The sequence below is a fragment of the Haemaphysalis longicornis genome, unplaced genomic scaffold (assembly GCF_048455015.1).
Source record: "Haemaphysalis longicornis isolate Haplotype H1 unplaced genomic scaffold, Haemaphysalis longicornis Haplotype H1 scaffold_3, whole genome shotgun sequence".
Taxonomy (NCBI): Eukaryota; Metazoa; Arthropoda; class Arachnida; order Ixodida; family Ixodidae; genus Haemaphysalis; species Haemaphysalis longicornis.
The window spans coordinates 232,836,060-232,861,194 of record NW_027526335.1 but is presented as its reverse complement, the minus strand read 5'-3'; the positions used below and the strand labels follow the sequence as shown (position 1 = coordinate 232,861,194).

At 48.5% G+C, this 25,135-nt stretch overlaps 2 protein-coding genes across 2 annotated transcripts in view; one reads left to right on the top strand and one right to left on the bottom strand.

Annotated features, from left to right (window-relative positions):
• Positions 1-16,257, bottom strand: part of LOC144176052 (uncharacterized) — a 105,094-nt gene extending 88,837 nt beyond the window's left edge. The window contains exon 1 of the mRNA XM_077705175.1: positions 15,575-16,257. Within this exon, the coding sequence (XP_077561301.1) occupies positions 15,575-15,848 (274 nt within the window). The 5' untranslated portion in view covers positions 15,849-16,257. The remainder of the gene's footprint in view (positions 1-15,574) is intronic.
• The window catches only part of LOC144175765 (uncharacterized), a 419,826-nt gene that overhangs the window by 335,346 nt on the left and 59,345 nt on the right, over positions 1-25,135 (top strand). The window lies entirely within an intron of this gene.

Below are 25,135 nucleotides of genomic sequence, written 5' to 3'. Positions count from 1 at the left end.
TCCCATTTCGTAGTTCCGGTAAGGGAAAAGCGTGGTAGTTACCATGGAAACCAAGCTGTAAATATAACGGTAGCTACGTACCTAAACCTAAGGGAAACGACGAACTGAAAACTAGTGGGCACTTGAATCGACCCCATGGCTGCTTTGCATACTACTCAGGGTTCCCCTGCGGGAAGATGGCGTAATTTTTTTTTCAGCTATACGGCAGCACAAACAGGAAAACATGAAGTGCCGGAAATGATGGCGCTGCAAACGAGTAACTTAGCAATAAAAAGCACGTCCTGCCACGGACTGAAGCGCAATGGACCGTGTCGATGTTCACAACTGGGCCAAATCTTGTGGAGTTCCCTTGCCTGTGTACCGCCGACGTTACCGCGAACGCTTTTCCGTCCCTTTCCCCTCGTTCCTCCAGCTCTTTCATCGGCCATTAGTAGCGCATTCCGAGTCGTGACAGAAACACAGTTGCGTTTCAGTGCGCGAAGCTGCTGTCACTTTCGAAGCTGCTCCTCTTTCGGCCCGCGCATATCCGCGCTCTCTTCCTCCTTCCGCTCGGGCCGGCTCATTGTTCGCGAAGCCGACGACGGCGACACGCTGACTGCCGCGGCCGCCGGCCACGGGACAGGCGGCGGCGACGCACACAGGAGCGAGAGCGCACAGAAAGAATCCCTTCCCTCTGCACGCCTGGCGGTGCACGTTTCGCCCCGATGAGGCAACATGATGCGACTACTGGAGTGTTAGGAGCAAAAATACACTCACATGGGAGGTTTTTGACAGCGGAGCTGTTGTAGTTGGCCGCAATGTGTGGAACATCACGTTAAAAATACCAAGAAAACGCCGAGTACTCGTGAGCGCATGGCTCGCGGCGACCGCCGACCGACCGCGGCACGCGCAGTGGCTTTAGCATGATGATGATGAATAAACTTTATTGGAGAGCAGGTGCTGATGTTAGGGCACCCGCCCGGTGGGAGGCTTCGATGCCTTGGGCTATGCTGGCCATCCGTGCCCTCTCCACCAATGGTCGCTGTTGCGAGACCAAACAGCGCGCATCGGTCTTGCACGTACGCGTCGCCGCTACGCCCCAGCTGTCGTCAAGCGCTCCCGCGCATGCAAATCTCGGCACGAGGAACGCGACGATACCGATGCATGTGACGCAGTGCGAAGCAAGGACTCCACGAATCTGGTGCCGGGCACGCCCAGCTGCTGTTCTAACAGGGCCTTTGCCCTGGCCACTCTTCTATCCTTGTTGTGAGTCGGGTCCATGTTCTTGGGGCGACGACGACGAGCTACGACGACGTCCTTGCATTACATACCTCCACAAAAACCCACGTATTCCCGTCGCTGCACACCAAGCCGTTTCTTAAAGTTGGCTTCACTACTACTCACAAATACATTGCTGGGAAGACATCTTTAGAAGCTATATAAGTAGTCGGATATCAAGGTGTAAAGTCAAGGCTGTCACATCTTTTAATAACAGCATGCTTGTATGCGGCGAAAGTGCAGTTCATGAATCGTTACAGGCGGACACACGAGTTTCCCTGTGATCATCTAAAAAAAGTTGCTTCACCGACGTGCTCCACTGACGTGCTCCATCGAATCTTGGGTGTTGGCTCCGCACAACGAACCGTTTGTAATGGATCTCTTCCATTGTAGCAGTAATTCACAGGTCTGAAGAGTGCGGTCATTGCTCTATAGTCTGCCTGTGTGTAAACGGGCGAGAGCCTGAAAGGGCCTGAAAGGGCATCGCCCCGGAACTTCACATGAGCCGTTCAGTCCCTGCAGTAGTTAAACGAAGTTTGATACCTCTGTCAGCTGTTGAAAAGGAAACTCCAGTGGCCCTAATGTCCTCGTGACGTTCTTACGTACTTACTCTTCAGACCTGCTTTGAGATTCGCACTTTTCTGGAGGGTGACTATCGCGCTACGCTGAGACGGCATCTCTACCCTCTGCAACTGCGGCAGAAATCTCGGTCTTCTTGCTCTGGCACATATTGCTACGCCATGGACCCCCGAAAGTCATAATCAGTGACCGTGGGCGCCAACTCACTGCGACGGTGGTTGAAAAGCTTCTTCGCCTTTGTGCCGTGCACATCATTATTAACAACACTTGTTGGTGCGCAGTCGTAATTACGTCGAGTGTACGTGTTCTTTCCAGTCCGTTTTAACAGCACAGCTGCTTCAACTTTTCAGTTACCAGAAAACGTAGCCCGAGAGCGCGCGCCCCGTGAGGAGCGCCCGGCGCAGGCCAGCTCGACCTTCGAGAACGCGTGATCTCTAGTGCGCCGCTCTCCTCGCCAGTTCACGTTCTTTCGCGCCTCAAGTGGGAGGCACAAAAAATCGCGCTACCGGTTGCCGCGCGTTCTAGTGCGTTCTAACGCGGTCCACTTTGGGAGAGATGTGAAAGCCTGCGGACAAAACGATCCGGGCCTGCCAGTCAGGGAGATCTTTCAGCGGCAAGTTCGCAAATCCCCGCGGGGTGCAACGGCCTGCTCTCCGACGAAGGGAGAGGTTCCGCCAGCTCTGCCCTTTCTCCGGCCTTCTCAACCACTAATGCAAGCGGCGCCAATTTTTTTGTGTGCCAACGGCCAAGGGTTTTCCACCAGTGATGTTCCGTACTGGGGAGAGCAATTCGCATTTCTAGGTTTCGAAATTCCCTATTTTGAGAATTTTTCTCCATAGGTTTCTCGAAAATTCCCTGCAAATTCCCCTGCATTGTAGTTTTGCAACTGACAGATATTTACGTGGATTCCTGTTCGGTTTTGGGCATTAGCCAGCGTCACCTATGTCTACTTTACGTAGCCTTCCAGACTCGGAGGCTGTTTTAAGAGAATCAGAGCTTCAGCACGAACTAAATTTCACTGAATCTGCCACTCAGCAGCATTTTACTATGCATTTCACGTTTTGTACCGAAAATCATACTTGCTTTGCTCGAAGTTAAAACTGTCCGTATGAAAAAGAACAAGACATTGTTGGGTAACTGAGGTAATTTTAGCTCAGCGCCCGTGCTGCTGCTGCCATCTCTTGTTGACAGCACGCGGACTAAGGCGCACCCGAAATATTTTTTGTGAACATTGCGCAGGAATACATGAGAACAGGAGCACTGTACTTCAGCCCTTCAGCCGCCGCCGCCGCCGCTTCACGCTTAACTCGCTCTTTCGCATGGAAGGTTCTTTCCTTTGTGCTCTTTCCTGTTTTGTGAACTGGATTGGAAGCGGTGTTGCATGCGCGGCTTGCGGAAACACGATATTTGAAATTAATCTGACGAAGTGTTCACAGAACTTCTTAAAAAGAAAACAAAGTAACAAATGATTCGCTGTGCGGTTTACTGACATTATTTCCTTTTTTTACTCCATAACTCTTAAAATTCCGCGCTTCTATTAACGATTCCCTTTTTCCTTTTTGGACAAAATTGCAGTCAAAAATTTCCGCGCACGGAACATCACTGTTTTCCACCAACTATGCATGCGCGAGTCAAATACACAAACCTTGGATCACAAGTGACATTATGCATATTAAACGGAAAATAAAATGACTAAGAAAATCTAACAATCAAGCTCAGTATATGGGTTCCAAGAAAAAATAAATTACTTGTCTCGGTCATTGAAGGTAAAAATCCGTAGTGCCAAAGTAAACTTCTGCAGCACAACACTAAGTAAGTTTATAAGAGAGTTGCCCCAGAAATTCTGGCAATATCTTGGTTCAAAAAACAAACCCCCAACTGTCGTTTCAGCGGAGGAGGAATTAATGAAAGCTAACTTATTTAACAGTTACTTCCAGTCTGTCGTCACAGCAGTCAATGGTAAAAAAACGCCGCTTATGTTTCAAGAGAGAGAGAGAGAGAGAGAGAGAGAGAGAGAGAGAGAGAGAGAGAGAGAGAGAGAGAGAGAGAATAAACTTTAATCAATCCAGAAAATGCTTGAGAGAGGCGTCCTCATTCCAGGATGCCTTGAGCTCGGGCCGCGTCGACAGCCCTTTCGATCAGGCGCAGTTGATCTTCGAGGCCGGAGCTGGCCAAGGCTCTCTCCCAAAGCACTGTGGAAAGGTGGATGTAAGGGGGATCTAAGGTGGACTTGTCGCAGCGGCCCACTATGTATCTGAGAGTCCCAGGCTCTCCACAGAAGCGGCAAAGGGGAGAAACGTGCGTCCGGTCAAAGAGATATAGTCTGGTGGGATGCGGGAAGGTGTTGACCTGCAGGGCACGTAGTAACCTTTCCTGATTCTCTCGGTAGCGATTTGCGTGGCGAAAGAGGTTTTACGGGACAGCCTATAGCGATGCGTGATTTCCTGGTAGGTGACAAGAGGTTGCATGCGCTCGGGCTCGGCTTCGGCTTCACCAGTGTCAAATCTCGAGCCACGAGGTCGGTGACTTCGTTGCCGGGGATTCCGCTATGAGCTGGTGCCCATACAATCCTCACTCGTCTCGTTGGTAGTCTCTGATTGATTAGTCGAAGTGCTGTGACGTGCAAGCGACCGTTGGCAAAGTTGCGGCACGCCTGCTGAGAGTCTGAGATTATAACTTTGGCGTCACTTTGGCTAAGCACAAGTGCTATCGCCGCTTCCTCGGCTTGGAGAGGGTTGTGTCCGGGAATTGAGATGCTGCACCTGTGCAGCTTATTTAAAACGACGGTGGCTGCCATGGCTGCTCTTCCGGGGTATCAGGCTGCGTCTGTGTAGGCGGTAGATGGTGCATCTCCGTGCAGCCTAAATATTGCCCGGGCTCGGACTTCTCTGCGATCCTCGCGATGCACAGGGTACATATTGCGTGGTAAGACGGGCACTATGAAGTGTTTTCTAATGGAGTGGGGTACGTTTCCAGTAAGGACAGGTGGGTGGCTGAGTGGGGCCGACAGCGCCAGGCGTGAGAGGATGAACCTCCCCGTTTCGGTTGCTCCTGACCTCAATCTTTAGCTAGACAGGTGCGCCTCTATTAACTCCTCGGCCGAGTTGTGGATGCCAAGTCGGGGTAGTCGTTCGCTTGAGGTGCTTGCCGGGAGACCCATGGCTTGCTTGTACGCTTTCCTTATCAGGATGTTTATTTTAAGGAAGAAGAAAACGTGGCACAAACTAGACGTAGACGAAAGAAACGAGGTAAGGTGTATGTCTTACCTCGTTTCTTTCGTCTACGTCTAGTTTGCGCCACGTTTTCTTCTTCCCTAAAATATGTACCAACTAGCTCAGCAACAAGTTTTGTTAAGTCATGTTTATTTTCTCGAGCTCTGTGGCTTTAAGCAGGGCGTAAGGTATAGCGTATGTAATCCTAGACACGACGAAGGCCTGGACAAGGCGAATCGTGTCCGCTTCCCCCATACCCCTGGTTTTGGTCGTGACTCGTCGTATCATATGAGTAACCTGGTCTGTTGTGGTTTTAAGCTTTTTGATGAGAAGGGTGTTGGGGCGGTCCGCCTGGAATATCATGCCCAGGATCTTCACGCTTGGGGATGGCGCAATATGGCCCTCAGGCGTAGGGTGATAGTGGGAGAACCTGGGGAGGTGTGTTTGGCGCGGTGAAACCAGGACTAGCTCAGTCTTCTGGGGGGCGCAGCTGAGACCACACGACTTGGAATAAGCAGCCACCACATCCGCTGCCTCCTGTAGGCGGCTCTCTAACTCTCCGATCGACCCTGTGGACGACCAGATGGTTATGTCGTCAGCGTATAGGCCATGGCGGATCCCCTGGATGTTGTCGAGGAGTGACGGCAGGCCCAGCAGGGCAATATTGAAAAGGATAGGAGACAATACAGCCCCCTGCGGTGTTCCGCGCCCACCTAACAAGAAGGGGTCCGTAGCTTTTTCCCCAACTTTTAACACAGCTTTCCTTCCAGAGAGAAAATCTCTGATGTAGTTGTAAACCCTGGCTCCACATCCCACTGTGTTCAACCTGTGCAAAATTGCTGTGTGCTTGACGTTATCAAACGCCCCTTTGAGGTCCAATGCGAGAATGGCAGTGGGGGAGGCACGAGTCGCAGTTAAGCTGAAGTAAGATATCCTGCGTTGACAGTTGTGGACGAAATCCCACCATCGTTGGAGGAATTTTCCCTGAGTCGTCCAGATACGGTTGTATAAAAATCTAAGTGCTTTAAGGTTGCGTCAATTGTCTGAGCCGGGTTTGCTTTCACTTTTATTGAACATCGATGAAAAAAGAGGTAGTGGACCCGACGGGATTCCCAACGCATTTTTGAAGCGTTACGCTGAACCAGTGTGTAAATATCTTTTTTTTTTTTTTTTACATTTTTCAAATCGCTTAAAGATTGCCAGGTTCCACCGGAATGGCAATTCGCAAAAATTCTTCCCATACACAAAAGTGGTGACTCGTCTTGTCTTTCCAATAACAAACCAATTTCTATTACGTGTACTTCCTGCAAAATTCTTCAGCATATTATTCTAAAGCACAGTGTCGGAACGAAATGTTTTTCGTTTCGGTTTCTGTTTCGTTCCATAAATAAAAGTTCCGTTACGTTTCAGCTCCGGAACGAAAAAAATAATGATTCGTAACGGTTCATAGCGGTTCGTGTGTGCACGAAAAAAATTTAGATTTGTGAAATTGGTGAGAAGATATAGAATTATGAAATTTCGTTAAAAAGGGTGAAGTCATGCCTACTATGTTATTGAAAAATATAATTTCTGAGGAACCCATATAGTTGTGATGTCATGTTATTGTTAAAAGTTTAAAATGGTCTGTCTCATGGAACACTGTAAAACTCCTATTTTTAATCTTAAAAGAGATTGTATAATATAGGTAGCAATGGATTAACATACCTTCAGCAACCCCCTCCCCCCCCCCCCCCGATATATATCCAGAGGAAGGCATAACATCACGAAAATGGGTGAATATTAATGGCGAAATCCGCACTGGAAGCGTATTTTTCGAAAAACTATTAGAGATAATACTGCCCTCCCCGAAACGGTTGCTTCCGCTGCTTATGCAATGTTTTCCGCTGCACTCTCGCAGCACTTTCGTACTAGTGCAACATGAGTTGTAGCTGTTTGTATTGAGTGCGGCTGTAATCTGCTGTTCGCGCTGGTAGTGGTGTATGTTGACATCAAGGTTGTATTTTTTCCTCATTGTTTTTATGTCTTGATTTAGAATATTAGTGTTTATTATACACCCCCTAAACAACGTAGGGCTAATGTAGGTATTTTATTGAACCAACCAAATAAATAAATAAATAAGGCCGTGACGTCTGCATCGCAGCCAGATGACCGCGGCAATCACGCGTGGAGCAAGCACTGCGCCCATCAGAACAAATGGAGACAGTATGGGAGCAGGCAGCAACCTCCCGAAACAGAATGGGTGCCAGAAAGACGAACGACGATTTTATGCCAGAGAATCAACGCAATTTTCCATCTCGCTGAATGGAAATTGAAATTATTCCTGAAATACCTGAAATTGCCACTAAAACCGAAAACCGAAACGATATTTTTTTCGGTTTCACTCCTGAACGAAATAATTAATATTGTTACGTTTTCGTTTTCGTTCCAGCCAACAATATCGTTTTTTTTTTCGTTTTTCGTTTCCGGTTTTCGTTTCGTTTCGACACCACGTTCTAAAGTCCCTTACCGAATACGTGGAAGAAACTGCAGTTCTCCATTCCAATCAACACGGTTTTCGTCGCGGCCAATCTACTATCACACAACTGGTTGACACCTTGCCAATAGCATTAACGATCGATCGCAGGTTGACGTAATCTTCCTGGATCTGTCAAAAGCTTTTGAGCCTGTTTCCCATCCCAAACTGATCGTAAAGCTTACCACTATACTAGGCAACGGACCAAGGGGATCGAAAGTTATTTGAGCGACCACTACCAATTTGTTCAATATGGTACACATGTGTCTGAAACCGTTCCAGTATTATCAGGAGTGCCCCAGGGTTCTGTTTTAGCCCCCATGTTGTATCTTCTTTTTATTAATGACGTCGCTGACGTAGCTGAAGTAAAAATCAGATTGTTCGCAGACGATTGTATCCTCTACCAGAGAATAGACAGCTACCAGGATCAGTTAAACCTATATAGGTCGCTACAAAAGGTCGAAACCTGGTGTCGAGAGTGGCAAATCGAAATAAATACTAACAAAACTGTCGCCACGTCAATAACAAAGAAAAAAAAACGACGGAAAATTTTTCGTATTCGATGGGAAATGTACCACTTCGCAACGTCGCTGGCTGCAAATATCTGGCCACCCTGATATCGTCCGACATAAATTGGACTGCGCATGTCGAACATATTAGAAAGAAGGCTCTCAGCAAGTTATTTTTTCTTAGGCGAACCCTTCGTCATTCGGCACCCCAAACAAAACTTCTGGCGTATACCATGCTTATCCGTTGAATCCTCGAATATGCGAATGTGGCCTGGTTCCCTTTCACAAACAAACATGTAGGCGCGCTTGAAAGAGTACAACGTAAGGCAGTTCATTTATCTATAATCGTTATAGGCGTACCGATTCGCCTACTGCTCTCTTGAAAAGAGCAGATCTGCCCACCCTGGCGAGCCACGCAAAGCTTCATAGTCTGAGATTTTTGTATCTGATGTTGCACAACTCTTTCAAAACAAATCCGGCTAGTTATGTTAAAGGAGCCATGAAGAGAAAACAAAAGTTTGTTTTATTCGAAAGATTAGGTGTTTCATAGTACCCCAAGCGCTTTCCCGGAAGCAAATGATGCTTTATTCACTGAGAAATAAGGCAATTTAAGCCAAAATTTTAAATCTCCCGCTAAAATTGCACATTTGGTGACGTGAGCAATGGTGTCACACGGGCCGGTCCATGAAACAGATACTTAGTATGTCGACTCCATATAGCACCCACACGCGGGAGTCGACCGAGACGGCGGCCATTTTAAAAATGCTAGTAAAACCTAGTGCACCCGCAGCCCTAGTCATGGAATCGCCTGATCCGGAGAACAAAACTCTCGCCGAGGAGCTCGGGCTTGCATTTAACAACCTCACACCCCTTGAACGCTCAACGCTTTTAAGTGCACGAGCGGCAAGAGTTGTGGGATACGCGGTGGACGGAAAAGCGACCATTCCGCGATAGCCACAACAGACGAACGCCCTGCCGTCGGCACCGCTGCCTCGTCAGCGCCGTCGCCACGGACGAATACAGACTGGTACGTATGTGCCGTATTTTTATTACGGTTAATAATAGTTCAACTTCAGTAGCAGTATCGCTTATGCCAGTTGGCCGGTGTCGTGTATGGAAAGCCGTTCGCGCGAGCTCTCTGCTTCGACCAGAAAGATACGAGCGTCAATGCGCGGTGTTTACGGCATTTTTCCTCCAAGGTCAGAGCGCCTCGAACCCGAAAATTCGTCTGCGCGACGGCGAGATGTCGAGCTCGGCCAGGCGGTTGTTTCGTACGCATTGGCGCACACGCTTGCGTGTTCGTTCGGAACTTCAACCGTTTACTCCACCGTTCTTTGTCATAAAAAGAATGTGCAGTATGTTTCACGGGCATTTAGCTCGCTATGCAAACTGTAAGCCCTGCCTAACATGCGTTTGCTTTTGCCGGCCTCCGCCAATCGCAGAGCTTAGCCCATGTGACGGCATAGGTTCTGTTGCGGGAAATGAGCTGGTGGGTCGCATGACCATTCCCGTTTTTCCTAATTATGTAGCTTATTTGAGCGAAGTTTGCGTTATAAGTGGTGTCGTTATGGTTCTAACGAGGCAATCTTTCGAATGAACCAAACTTGTGTTTTCTCTTCATGGCTCCTTTAAAGGGGTCCTGAAATGCCTTCCGCCGATGCATGGATGTACATGTAACCAAATAAAGCAATGTATTAGCAATCTCCTCCTGCAATAATTTTGTTAAAGCGATGAGTATTAGCTGAGAAATCGTAAATCAAAAACCGCGAATTATCGTCGCGCCGTATTTCCTCCTCCTTTCAACTGTTTCTTCGCTGTTGGCCTCCCCTCCCATGATGCTCCGCTCCTCAGCGGTGACGTACTTCCGCTATTGCGCTCCCACAGACTGCCGTCTGCTACGGGCCAGCTCTTTCGGCTTTTTCATCTCTGTAGACACCATGGACACAGGCTGGAAAAGCGAACGAATGACCTGGCCGCATGTGTGCGGCCTGGCCTTGCCCTTTCGCGGTGCACGTAGCTGCAGTTGGTATCGGCGGCGAACTCGCAGCCGCGTGGAGAGAATCGTGCGCTCGTTCCCTTTGGTGCACCGCGCACTGTTTATCCAAAAAGCGCGGTCTCAGATGTGGCCCCGCTGGTGCCGGGTGTTAATTTGCGGTGGTTGTAATTCCTACTACCGGCGGCATGTGAAAAAAGACATTTTCAACCGACACAGAACCCGTGCACAAAACGCGCCGGATCGGATCGCTTTATCAGCGGCGATGAACGTGAAGGCGAAGAGCACAACGCTGCACTCGATCAGCGAGAACCCGTGTTCTCACAAGCTGCACCCATGTGTTGCATTCAACACTGACGGGAAAGCGTTTGTTTGCACTTGTTAGGATAGTCGTAAAATGTCCAAACACTCCGGCACTCCGCTAGCAGATCAGCCGGCGAGACATTTCGGAAAACATTTGACAGATGGCGCCGTATGCATTAGTGTGTCGCTACGCGAAACTGATGAGACGCTCTACTAAAACTCCCATCGCGGTGTCACGTAGCGGGACGCAAAAATTTAGCGTTTAGCGTATGCAAAGACCACAAACGCTGTACTAAAACTCTATTAGCAGCAAAATAGCGTGCGTATGTGAAACCGCTTGCGTTTACAAAGCTGCACGCCGAGCGCGTACGTTTCAAACCTAGTGACATCGTTTAAATACACTGGCAAGCACAGTGTAACGTAGTCAGATATCAACCGTATGCTCAGGCGACAAGCAAGAGCTTGTTTTATGTGGGGCGGAGATTGCGCATAAAGGCCCGTTCGCACTTGCGACGAAAGCGAGTGAGAGCGGCAGGAATTCCGTCGCTTTGTCGCGCGGCGATCGTTTTTGTCTAATGGTCGGGACAAATTTTGGTTGCGCGACAGAATTCCCGTCGCTTTCGCTCGCTTTCGTCGCAAGCGGGAATGGAAAGTTCTGCCGCTGCCGTCTGCTACCCAGCTCGGAGGTAACCGCGCGATCTGCTCGGGCCGGATGAACGCGCACACTCCCGCACGGCAGCGCCCCAAGCGGCAGACGGCCGCGTACATCGCTCCCGGCGCCCGCCTGGAGCCCGCCCTCGGCACACTAGCCAGTATATTTCAGGCACTATAATGGAGGAAAGATTTTTTGCTTCCGATGAACCTAGTTCTTTGCCCCTGTGTTTTTAAATACGTGGAGTGGTTAGCACGTCGTCCTCACGCAGCTCTGTATCGTCGTAGCATCGCTGATTGTCCGAACGAAGCTTGCAGCTAAGCCAATGCAGCGACCGAAGCTGTGTGTGTGTGTGTGCATCGCCTCCTGTGTGTTGTGGACGCGTTCGTTTCGCGATGAAATGCGACATTGTACTTCTGCGGGTGGATAGTGCTTCCCATGGTCTGGATTATCTTTCTCGAACGACGTACCACTCAACCTCGCATGGGGTATGTGCAGTGTGCCTGGCTAAAAGCCTTCTCGCTTGCGCGCCAGAGTTGTGACTTGCTGCTCGTCCCCGCAAACCGGGTGTGAGGTGAGTGCCGAATTTACGACGGGCAGGAGGAGGCAACTCATCGTCTGTCAATCGCGGTTCAGACTTGCAACGCATGTTGTGACGTTGCGTTCGTTCGAAACGCATCTCTGGATTGTTTTGAAGTTGAATAAAATGTACGCGTCAAACCCGGGCATTCGGCTCAGGGCGTTCTCTGCGATTGCACCAAAGAAGTGCCACGGGACTTTCTTTATGGTACGTACTCACGTAAGATAAAATCCACGTCGTGTTATGGCCGTGTTGCATTCAACACAAACGGTTAAGCGTTTGTTTACACTTGTTTCGTTTGTCGTAAAATGTCAAAGCACTCCGGCACTCCGCTGGCAGATCAGCCGGCGAGCCGACGCTGAGCAGACGACTAATCTCTTTGCCGGAAGTGCGTGAAAAAGCCGCCCAATAGCAGGATGTCTAGCTCATGACGAACATCTGGGAATCGATGATGTAGACATGTGAAGATGGCGGCGTCCAAAAACACGAAGGAAAGAGTGAGAAAAAAGCGACAAACTTTGCAACAAAAGTGTGAGCTTTCCGCTGCGCGTAAAAGAGTAATACTTGGCACAGGTGACGTTGGCGACCCAATCTAGCGATTGCGCTAGTTCATTTAGTGTGCTCAAAATGCCTTTCAGGGCCCCTTTAAGGCTCACTGTAAGCGACAAACACGAAACAATCATTGCCGCACACTTGATGAGTATTCTTTCAAGAACAATGTTTTTGGCCACTATTTTTCCACGAGCCATACGCGCCTGGAATGCACTACACCCCACTGTGTTGACGGAGCCGACAGTTGACAAATTTGTTATTCGAGCGAGTGAATCTGTGCTGACTTTTATGTAACCGTGAATTCTTGAGTTGACGATGTCGCAAGTTGTAACTCTGTGTCTGTGCAATTACTTTTTGTATTTGTTTTTATTGTGCTTGTTATTTGCCCCAGCAATTGAACCAATGTTTATATTCACGACGATTCTTTGTCTTTCACTGCGCCGAATTTTGCCCTACGTCAGTGATATATGCTTGAAATTCCAAGTACTTGCAACATGTATTTTTAGTCTGTATATTGTTTGTTTTTACAATGTGACTCCACTCCTGTAATAATCCCACAACTGGATTGACAGTATCCTGAAATAAATAAATAAATAAATAAATAAATAAATAAATAAATAAATAAATAAATCCGATGCATCTTAAAGCAATTCTTGTAGGGCTAAGGCAAAATTCACCCATTATTAATAGGGCATTAAGCTTAGGCCACTAATGTTTGTTCTCAATAAAGCTAACCATCTCACCCCTCTGCCGCGAACATCAGAGGTTGCATCCAACCAGACATGAAAGAAATGGTACTTGGAGCCATTCACAGCCAACCGCACTAAGGTGCTGAGCGATACGGTTAATTAATTCCGAAGTACAGTTTTTGAGCTTGCATAAGACTTCTAAACATCATTTTATGACGGAGTGCATAGCCAAGATGTGACCCCTCCGAAGTTACATAGGGTATCCCCGAAGGGCACAAATTTATCCTAGAAGACGAATCAGTAGATTTTCTACGCATGAAGCCTTCAAATTTGGCGTTTAGTTATTCGATATTGACGGTGGTTCTCCGATATACAGCAAACACGAAGGCGCTATATTCGGCAGTATACTGAATGTTGTTAGAAGAGTCAATACCCGTGTACAGCACGACCACCTTTGTTCGTACGAGTTTTTATTAAAGACGTTAGGGCCGAGCACCCCACCAATAGGCGCAACTGCAGCGTAATAAAAAAAATCGCCCATGAAAGTAACAGTTCACATATACAGACAGCTGTGTTAACTGCCATTTTCACGCATTCAGTCTAATGTATATTCACCCCAGAAGCAGCGACTACACAAACATTGCGTGGACTTGAAGAGAAAATGCATTGCGTGACTTGTAAGCACGGCAGCCGTTAACATGGATGTCGGTTCCATCAAATCGGTGTTTTTCGTAACACCTGAAACTTGCTCTCCACCGAAATTAATTTCAGGACTCACCGTATTGCACCGAGTCTCAGTCCAATTTCCATTACTGCTGTGGGTACGGTTGCATGGTGCGCGTAGCTAACGCACACCATGCAAACATAACCAAAGTTACGGTTACAAAAGTTACGGCGTTCGTGGCTTCTCCACATGGACCGAAGGAGTCCAGGAACTCCTCAATCCATAGACATTCTAACGGGACCCATTAAATTCTTCAAATCCTTAACGTATGAAATGGAAGAATTCATGCATTAAAGAAACGGACGACCAATTTTTGTGGCGTGCATACACTCTAGGCCATATGAAAGCCAGCGTTCTATATAGTTGGTAACCACAAGGGCTTTATAAGCAAATTGCTGGAAACAATTTTAATTTGGCACTAAACCTTCTCAAGACTGAAAGGCCGCGGTCATGTAGTGTCGAAGCGTGACACTGCAGTACGTGTCCCGGTCACGTGACGTGCAAACCTTGCCGCTATTTAGCTTTTATTCACTTGGTGAAAACGTTTCAGCAGATATATTTGTATAAATTTAGATTGTTATCTTCTGTTTGCCATTTCGAAGAGCGCCGCAAGACTAACAGCTCAGTTTCGGTTTCGGAAACCTAGATTGGCTGTTGGCGTCGCGCCTGTTTTATAACGCGAAAAAAGTTGCAATGCGTGATTGAAAAAAATGCATAAAGTAATAAGAAACCCTGCAATTCATTATTTTTTAGCTGCAGAAAAGTTTTTATATATCCCTTTTGATTTCGAATGCAGACAAAAATATGTTGCCGTGCTGCTCTATGTCATTGTCAGAGTTACTCAATATACTCTGCAGGTCATGGTTGCCAGCATCAATTTTGGCAGGTCACGTAGGACTCGTCTATCAGCATAACCGTTTCGGGTAAAGGTGTTGTAAGTGATGCCCTTTTATTTAAGATGCAGAACATATAATCGACAAAAATCAGCAGTCTGTCCCTTTAAGAATTTACGCTACGTTTCAGCGCGAGCAATATGTACCGCACAGGCCTTTTTATGCAAGGTCATAGCGTCGAAAGACGATGACCTCGAGGAGCGATTGGCGCGTCCTGGAGAGGAGTGGTCACGGAGTTTCAAGGTCGCAGTGACCATTGCAGCCGCAGCGCCAATTACTACCTTCCTTTTCGACGATTCAACATTGCGCAACGCCGGCAGCTGTTAAAATAAAAAAAGGCACGCTGCTCGGATATCTACAGGTTAAAATTAAACTTATACTACTGCTAAACGGAATGGAAAGCTTTTGTCAATGGCTTGAAAATGTACACTTCCGAAGCCCATCGTGCTAACATTAGCTATGAAGGCCGCATGACTCTTATTCACCAACCTTTGTGAACTGTAGCGAACACTTCGTTCACGTTGCGATGAAATAAGCAACGGAAATATAAAGGCAAGCGCACAAAGAGAGCTTTCAATGAACAATGATGGTGTTTCTTCGGAATGAACTTGCAAATGACGACGAAATGACTCGCTATTAACAGTGGTAGCAATTTAAACTACTTTTCCACTTTTCCAGTGCATGGAATTCTCTCTCTCTCTCTCTTCCTTTTTTTTTTTTTTTTGCGTTCTCAAATCATCGTACGTGTAATACCGCGGCTTCCTGGACAGGTCAAGTACTAAACCGTGTGAAACTGTTCAACTAGAGGCCTGCAGAACATGCGAAACAACGAGAGAAATGCCGCACCGCACTGGAAGGAGAATCCCGCGCGTGCCAGTTTAATTGTGCATTGCATCGCACACCTCTCGGGAAGAGGTCGCCACTACGTCCGTCACGAGATGGGGGCGCAAACTGCGACGCGTGCCCGTCGCTCGGTCAGAAATACGCAGGAGACGCAAGGGGTACACGTGCAGCAGAACTGATGCGCGAGACACACAGGGCTCGCTCAACATTTAAACCGCGCGCGCCAAGATTCAAACTGCGCCGCGCGGGCGCGTCTGCTTTGGAAGGAACACTCACGAGGCTCGAGCAGCGGCCGCAGGATGCGGTACTCGCGGTCGAATATCCACCGGCAGCCCCTGAACTCGTAGTCGTAGCGGTAGTACTGCTCGAAGAAGTAGTCGAAGCACACTTCCCACAGGCCGAGTCGCCGGAACTTGCGCACGCCCGGGTTCAGGCCGTCCGAGATGAGCCAGTAGGGCGTGCAGAACGACACCGTCACGAACACCACGGCCACCAGCGCGGCCGCGCAGCCCGCCAGCGTGTACTGCGATCGGGCGTCGCGAAGCGACATGCTGCTGCTGTCCACGCGTCACAACACACACCTGGCCGACGACGACGACACAGCACAGGACCAAGCGCGCCTCAAGCCCACAACACGGCCCGCGCTCGCTGCTTGAGCTTCGCACTCCTGTCGATCGCGTCGAGCGGCCGTTGCGGAAAACTCGTCGCGCACGTCGAGCGCCGAACCTGCCGTCGCCGCGAGCTGCTTGTCTCCTGCTCCCGCCTGGTCAGGTGGGAGAGCGGAGAGCGCGGCGGAGAGCCCTTTCTGGAGGCTCGTTTGAATTCGGTTACCTGCGGCGCTTGGCCGCCTGACCGAGTTTGCGAGAGCCGCGCCTGTTGTGGACTCCTTTTTGTTGTTTTTAATGGCTATACATGGACGCTCGCTTGCTATGCCGTACCTCGCTGGTTTTCCTAACCGACGAACTCCTTTGAAAAGACAATACGAGTACACTGCAACTCCATGGCGCGTGCTGGCGGTTTCGAGAAGTGAACGCAATCGAAATGACAGTTTCCGCCCTCTGTTGGCAGGCGGAAACGAAGGAAACAGTATTTGATGAGCGGAGCGATCACATAGCGCCAATTTCCCCAATTGATATCGTCCAGAAATACATTCAGCTGCGCTACGTTAGCCTGCTTTCGGCAATGCGGGAATCACTGCGCGTAAATGTCACCATCTGCGAGCACCGCATGTTTCCCGTTCAGGTCCTTTATTCTCCAGCAAGTTTTTTTTTTCTTGTATTTTATGCTTCTAGTATTTGTATCCTCAAGAATAACTTCAAGGATTTGCATTACTTCATCTTATAAGTGTTAAATTAAAATTTTAAATTAGACTAATCACAGTCATACACAAATTGAATGCGAACACGAAAATATGAACCAGACAAGGCAAAACTGAAAAAAAAAGATACTGTTAATTGAAGTCCACTAATGGCATGCTATTTGTATATTTGTAACGCCACATTTCCCCACTTTGTTTTGTAACTAAGCCCCGCGTAATTTTTACTTGCGTGGAAAGAATTCGCACTATTTGTGCGTTCTGGGTCATATTTTCGTATTCGCGTTTTATTTGTCTATGACTGTCCACAATATTTCGCAAAATATTAATAAAGTAGTGGCCTAAACGCACCAAACTATGCTGGCAACGCTGTGTTTTTTGCCTGAAAACGTCTCCAACTTAGGTCTGAAAAATCGAAGGCCTTTTCGAGGTCAGCAGCGCTCGCCCGTGGCCGAGTGGTCGGGAGCGCTAAGTATGTTAGTGCAGCTGTTTCGCAAGTCAACAGTTTAAATCCCCGAGGGTACATTCTTTTTTTTGTTTAAGTTGACTTTTTTGTTTTCGGCCGATGTTTTCTATACTGAATTCACCTTTTTGGGGGGGGCCGTAACGTTTACTGCTCGACGAACTAGTTCACAGAACGCGCGCAGGCTGGCACTGGCGCGCTAGCGAGTTCTCGTTGGCGGGCTGTTGCCATAAGCACCGGCTGCTTGCGGGCAGTGGGCACTGGCCAGAATCCACAGACCCTTGGCAGGGTGCGAACACGCTTTTTACGATACAGGCATGAGTGAGGCAAGCTCCAAATATGGGGGAAAAGCGCATGGCATTTGAGCGTCTGCGGGGACGCGGAGGGCGTTCATCCACTGCGTAGGCCTCGGCTAGTGACTGCTACGATTCCAAGCCGTCCTGGGTGGCTTATCTTGTGCATTTTACAGCCGACAACATGGCAGAAGTGCGGTACGGATATCGAGTATGCCCATCCAACAATGCCGTCGGATGTCAAACACGTTGTTTTACAGAACCGAAACCGAAACTCGTTTAAATGCTAAGCAATCACGGTGCGTCTCCTCCCGTCGTCACAGCCTTTAGTTGGTGAGGCCGCCGCAAACCGCGCATGGCAGTTTTTCTTCTTTCGCGCTTTGTAAAATAATTACCGACTTGTCAACCGGATAAACGATGAAAAGTGTGCTAATTTGACCCAGTCTACGCAGTGCAAGCAAAAACGGGAGCTTGACAAATTCACTCCAGTGTCCCTTTAATGAGCTGCAAACCTTATCTGCTCCATGAGGCTAAATATTTAGTGTTATAAGCAGTGAAGAGCCACTATATTCCTTGGGTAGACATGGAGCATGGCTTACAAACGAAAGTGTGCTAGAAGGAGAAATAACATACAAAACGAAGGCAAGTCCTTGGTGGCTCCACAACACTGCAGGGCTCCCTAGCCTCCCAGCTGAAGCCACCAGATTGCGTGGTATTCATCGGAGCTGTCAGGGGACCTCATGACTCGTGCCTCGACAGTGCACCAGGCGAATATATCAGTTTACGTGATGTTTGTCGAAGGTATTGGAGTTACTAATACCGTGTCTCGGTATGGAATTTGCTTCGACATCGGGTGTACTGCTAGATTCTGCGCCAGCTAACTGTGGTCGACCAGGCAAGTACAATGGCAAGACAAAAGTGCAGGAGGCATATAATGCCAGATGAAGCCACAATGCTTGCTATTTAAAGCCACATAAGCAGACTTAAGTGTCCCAAGGATATTTTGTAAATTATAAATACTTCAAACAGTAAACTACATTGCAAATTGAATCGAATAGCAAACACTGTTCATAAAGAATTTTAATTTTGCACACCTCTAACATAACATATAAATAGACATCTCATTTTGTAAAATATTTATACCCATGGTGGACTTACTTCTTTTACCCATTTCTTAACTTTAAAACTGATGCTTCACTTAATTATTCTACTACTTCGAGTAAGGTGGATCAGGAAATTTGTAATGCAAGTGAAAGGTGCCGTGACCATACCATATTTTACATTCTGTCTTGCATGCTCATGCTCCCAGCGCTGCTGCAGCAGCAAAAAAGAAATGTAAGGAAAAACAGGGAAAAACACTTCTGAAAAATGAAAAAGGGCTGGAGTTATACAGCTGTATATGATGCTCTTCCTGACTGGGATAGATTGAACAAATTTCAGGACCAACCAAATTTCAGAACTGTTCAGCTACAGAAATAATTTCATTGCAACGCAGCTTGCTAAGGCAATCTGCTTACCATTTCTTTTTTAGAGCGCGCCTCTTAAGAGGCCAACTGCACTCAAATTTCACCTCGACCAAATTTATTTTAATGTCTCGTAAGTTCCACCAAATCAGCTGGGACACGAGTGGTTAATCAATTAGAAGCGTTTAAAAAAAAGCTCCACCGCAGACCATGCTGCACCTGCCGGCAGATTGCGTAAACAACCATGACATGCCTGTGACGCTCCAGCCAACGGTGGCTTCTTCTTCTAGCCAGCCATGCAGCTGGAGAACCGGTCAAGCTGTCCTGCGAACACTTCACCCGTTTGCTGTCGCGCACGCGGGTAGAGCTTGCACGCGGGCTTGCTCCCGAGCTGCTGACCGTCCGGCCGCTCGCTGGATGGCTGCAATGTCAATTTAATGGCCGCGCTCTCCTCGATTTCGGTTTCAAAATCGCCGGTTTTTGCTGACCACTGAGCCACTGAGCCACCGCGGCGAGTGGAGGGGACGCTTAACTATCGTTGCGTACCAATGCGGAGCGAAATCAAGGAATGAACGTTTTAGTAATCACACACACAAGCTACGCGTCCACCTTCCTCTAGTTTTTAGTCTTCAACGAACAACTGATCACTCGGCAAACGCATTTTCTTGAGGTATACAAGTTTACAACTGATAAAAGGTGCCGTTAGAAGAGTGGGATATCTGATAAGGCCCTCTGATTTCTGCTTGTGCTAGAATCTGCAGGCTCCCTGCGTCATACGACTATGCTTCGAAGAAACGCACGTTTAGTCGCGGACGCGCATTGCTCTAGCAGCCCTTCTCGGCGCTGCTCGCGGGTGATATATGAGCATATATGAATGTTTGCGGGCGCTCAGCTCAAGACAAGACGCCCCAGCATTAATTTTTTTGTCGTGCGCTGACGCCGGGTATAATTTTGGATTATTCATGGTAATTATTTCGTAGATTTATGTCCAGAGTAGTGATCAATATCTGAGGTGTGATATTGGCAAGCATAACTGGCGTGCTGTCAGATATGAGTGCTCCGTTAAGTTGTATAAGCGCACAAAACTGATTTACATCGTAATGTATAGCCATAGCATGACCATTTGAGGAAACTATGCTTACGGAAATACTGTTAGTAAATTTCAGGGCAGTGGAATCACAATCTTCGTATGCACATCCCGGTTCCGCGACGCCGACCTGGGACGCACACCTGGCGCTTGTACAGACCGAATGTACCAGACTAAGATCGCGTCAGACACATTTACACTCTCGTAAACACACCACATTTGCCAACAGAGTGACTGCTCCACATGAATATGTATTTCCAGCGCCTATACGGTAAATCTCAGTCGTGAACCTGCCGCAAAAGCAGCGGCGACAGTGCGGAGCGGGGCGGAGACTTCCGCGGTTGCTTTCAAAACGGGCCGCTAGGGGGATTTCAGTGGCGCCCCTACAGGGCGCGCTCGAGGCGTATATATAGTAAAAAGCGTGTTCGCACCAGGCCAAGGGTCTCCTGATTCTGGCCTGTTCCCACTGCCTGCAAGTATTGTCGGTGCTTCAACAGCACGCCAACGAAAACTCGCTAGCGCGTCAGTGTCAGCCTGCGCGCGTTCTGCGAACTCGCTCGTGGAGCAGTGAACGTTACGGCCCAAAAATGGTGAACTCAGTTGTAGAAAACACCGGCCGCAAACGAAAAAATCAACTTGCAAAAAAAAAAAAGTATGTAACTTCGGGGATTCGAACTTGCGACTTGCAAAACAGTATTCCCAGCGCTCCTGACCACTCGGTCACAGACGAACGATACGGATGCTTGAAATTTAAGGTATATAATGTATAACCAGTTTAAACTTTTATTGATTTATAGCAATTCAATAATCTCAGGTGACTATTTGTTGTATAGCGCTCGTGCAGTAAGCGTCCTCCAAACTTTCACATTATCTCACGTCTAGCAATTGCATTTCTTAGACGGAAAAGCGTTCGCAGAAGTGTGATCGTGCTGCTGACCGCTGTGCTTGTTCACCCAGCGCAAAGAAGTGCTTCCTTCTCCCTAGTTTTCCGCTCTACGGTAAAAGTTTCAGTTCATTTTATTTCCTTAGAAACTATATTGCCTTCGCTGACTCTTCTCCTGCCTTCAAGTGGCTTTGGATTTTCTACTAGCGTACCAGTCAGCGAAGCGTCGCATGTGCGCTTGTGCAGCGCTTGTGTGGAGCGACCGGGTCGATGCACTCCTAGCGGGGGGGGGGGGGGGGGGGGTAATGCTGCGAACCATGTATGGGTTTGTTTAGTTATTGATTGTTTTTACTGCCGGGCCACGCTCGGCTGTGTTATCTGCGTTCGAAGCGAAGTGCGTCTTCCATTCTTTATTTTTATGCCGCACGGGCTATCACATTCAGATAAGCAGACTGTTTCGCCCTAGTGTCGCTAGCCCAGAATAATCCTCTGTGATCTACAATGTTCTGGATGTGAATCGATGGTTCCAGAAACACTCGCGCTGAAAGATAAAAGCCTGCAGAGCAGACGCCGTGGCATTCGATTCGACGACACTCGCCTGCGCAAGTCACTTTGTTGACCGCTGCTTCGCCGCCTCTGTATTGTTTTGAGTTGTTAGGGGAGCACAAGTTCGCTCCAATAAACTTGTTTCTCCTTGAAAACAACTGTGTCATCCTTGGCATTGCGACAATATGTAGCAGATGATGACTGTTGGCGAGGGCTCCAAGAAGACCCAGCCGTAAATTTTTTTTGTGCTGACTCTCGCATGTAATTTTGCATTATTCATAGTACTTATCACGTAGAATGTCCGTTAAATTTATGCCACATTGACTTGTTCAGGGTAGTGATCAATATCTGAGATATGAAGCGTAACTGGCGTGCTCTCAGGTATGAGTGCTCCGCTACATTATGTAAGCCCACGAAACCGATTGATGTAGTAGTGTATAGCCGTATGAGCATCTGAACGAACGCTGCTTACGGGGGTACTGTTAGTGAATTTCAAGGCAGTGGAATTACAACCGGCTGCATGCATATATCCCGGTTTCGCGACGCCAGCCTGTGACACACGCCAGGCGCTCATGCGGACCCAATGTACCGCAGCAAGATCGCGTAAGAAGCATTTACACTCGCGTAAATGCACCACGTTTGCGAACAGAATGACTGCTCCACTAAGGATGGATTTCCAACGCATACAAACAGAAAATATCAGTCACGAACGTGCCGCAAAAGCAACGGCGACAGTGGTGAGCGGGCTGGAGACTCCCGCGACTGCTTTCTAAACGGGCCGCTAGGGGGATTTCAGTGGCGCCCATACAGGCTACGCTCGAGGCGTATACTCTGCAAGCCTCCGGGCGCGGCCCGGCGGCATCGGCGCTTGGCGCGGGGCAAGCCGTCTCAGCGTGGACGCGGGTCAACGCGCCGAAAACGGAGATTGCCCGGAGACTCACCGTACATCCCCGATAACGAACTAACGCAATCAAGGCGTGCTTAAATCAAGAAGGTGGGTGCCGTAACCCTACGCATGTGGGGTTACGGGGTTAACAACGGAGGCCAAGAGGTAGTCAAAATGCATGACATGCCGAGTGCTGCGCGTCCGATGGTCTCCCAGATCGCTCGCGTGCGTCTCTAGTCACCCCCGCAGGGAGGCGCATGAGGATCAGGAGGAGAGCGAAGCCGGTGCCCCCGCGCCTCGAGCGAAGGGGTTTGCGACTGTAGAAGCATACGCAGCGGCCACGACTCACGTGTGACGCAACGCTTTTTATTCACCCACAAGTATCCTTTATCTTCACACACAGAAACACGACCAAGATGCAAGACGCCTCTCAAGAAATAAAGTGAAAACATCTTTCACATGCCTGGCTGCCGCAGCGCGTTCCCAAATCCCGAAACAGTTGCTGCGTATGGGAGCCGCTCTCTGAGAACCGCGGGAAGAATTACACCCTCCCTGAGCAAGAGCGCCTGGCTGCTGTGGCTTGTACAAACTTTTCTGCCATATCTACATGGCCGACATTTCACAAACGTTACTGGCAATCACGTCCTCTGCTGGCCGTAATAGTTAGAGACACCTGTCATAACGACTTGGTCGATGCGTTTTGCATGTTCAATTATACGACTTCGCGGTTGTCTACAAGTCCTAAGTCAAGCACCTCGGCTAGCCGTGCTTTCACAGTATCCGCTCATGTAGCCTTCGGGCGACATGATGTCATCTTTCTCTAATGCGCCTTTCAATTGCCGCGAATCAGTTGACCATCAACACGCAAACACTTGTTGCTGGGGAATCATTGGTCGGCTCGCCGATTCGACACAACGGCCAGCAGTTCTGGCTCCAAGATGGCGCGTCCTTGATTATTGTGGTGTTTAACGCACCGACGCAGCGCAGGCTAAGGCGCGCCGTAGTCGAGGCCTCCGGATTATTTGTGACCACCTGGGGATATTTAACGTGCCCCGAAATCTCGTGCACACGGGCGTTTTTGCTTTTCGCCTACATCAGAAAAGCGGCCGCCGCGGCCTGGAATCGAACCCGCGTCCTCGTGCCTTGGCCACTGAGCCACCGCGGCGGGAAGATGGCGCATTCTTAACAATGGCGCCAGATTGGTACCGGTTGGGCCTCGTTCCTTCGGTCTACGCATCTTGAGAGCTTTTCATTGTAACGCAAATGAAGACCACCCTGGATTTCAGAAGACCTATCACCGCGTGCGAGGTCTCTTCTATTGGCCGGGACTCAATAGGGTCGCAACTGACTGACTGACTGAACAAACTTTATTGAGAAAAAGGTAGAGGGGGAATGGAATAAGGAATAGAAAGGAGTGGAATTCATGGGTGGAACACTAGGTCCAGGGCCCCAGTGGCGAGTGCCCCTGTCTTATTTCTCACCAGCAGGTCGAGTTGATCCTTTCCAGAGCCGCCGCCTATGCATCCAGTGTGGCTGCTGATGCCTGCTCCCCATATGATTGGGCGGGGCCGTGTGCCGCAGAACGGCATGGCGGTCTCGCCGCATTTCTTGCAGTATTTGTTGGTGTCGCAGTATCTTGGGCCATTTGGATATGCGTATGCAGGTGTTCATTTGGATTTTAATGAAGCAGGATGGAAAGTTGGGCGAGTTGGTAGGTCGACATGATGTAAAAACAGCGCGGTAGGACGAAATACACGAGGAATACACGAGCGCTCGTCCTGTCTGGTTCGTTTCCTCGTGTATTTCGTCCTGCCACGCTGTTTTTACATCATGGATTTTAATGCGTTGCACTCTTACTGAGTACCCTTACAGCCAGGACCGTGTAACACCCTTCATTTACACAAAAATGCAGATTCGGCGGAAATGACATCTTTAATCGTTATAATAAAGCAAATAAAAAACGTTTCCCACAAATGCTTAGACAGAATCAAAAATATGCATCGTATACATCTCCCCCCAAACCGCATATTGAATGAAAAAAGTCTGCAAAAGAACGTTCAAAATTAGAATAAAAAATAGCGAAGACGAGCGAACGCTGTAGAAACCGCATTTCCACAAAAAAGGTGATTTGAACACCTTTATTCGTTATAATAGGGTAAACGGAGATAATTGGTCGGACAGAATTTCGAAAAGCCAAGAAATAAGAAAAAGAAAAAAATAATATTTTCACAAAAATAATTGGGCAAAATAAAAAGAATATGCATCTGATACATCACCCCCAGAAACAGAAGAATAAACGAAAAAAGTCCGCAAAAGAACGTTGAAAATACGAATAACGAGTATCGAAAATGAACGAACCGTGTTCCGCGTTTCAGAACCGCGAACGAACCGCGTTTCCAGAAAAATGCAGATTTTGCAGAAGGAACACCTTTAATCTTTATAACAACGTAAATGGAGATAATTTGTCGGACAGAAGTTTTAAAAACCAAGAACTAAAAAATATGAAATATAAAGTTTTCACGAAAATGATTTGAAAAAATTAAAACTAGCATCTTACACATCCGCCGCCCCCAGAACCGAAGAATATTATGCCCACCTCCCCTCGCGGGAACCCTGGTGTGATGCGACGCTGAGAGGGGTTCAAGCGCAAGCGGAGAGCAACCGTCGACCGAAAGGCCGCCGGAGAGCAGCACACCGGTTATATGCGCAGCGCGCCCGATGGAGAGGAGACCGCGGAGAGAGAGAGTACTGCACATGCGCAGCACCGCGCGTAGCGCGGAGTGAGAGCGCGCTGGGCCGCACACCCGCATATGTTGAGAGAGAGTGTTCGCTCCCACCTGGGCACGCGCCGGCGCCAGTGCGTCTGCCGCGGCTATGACGCAACACAATACAACAGAATCC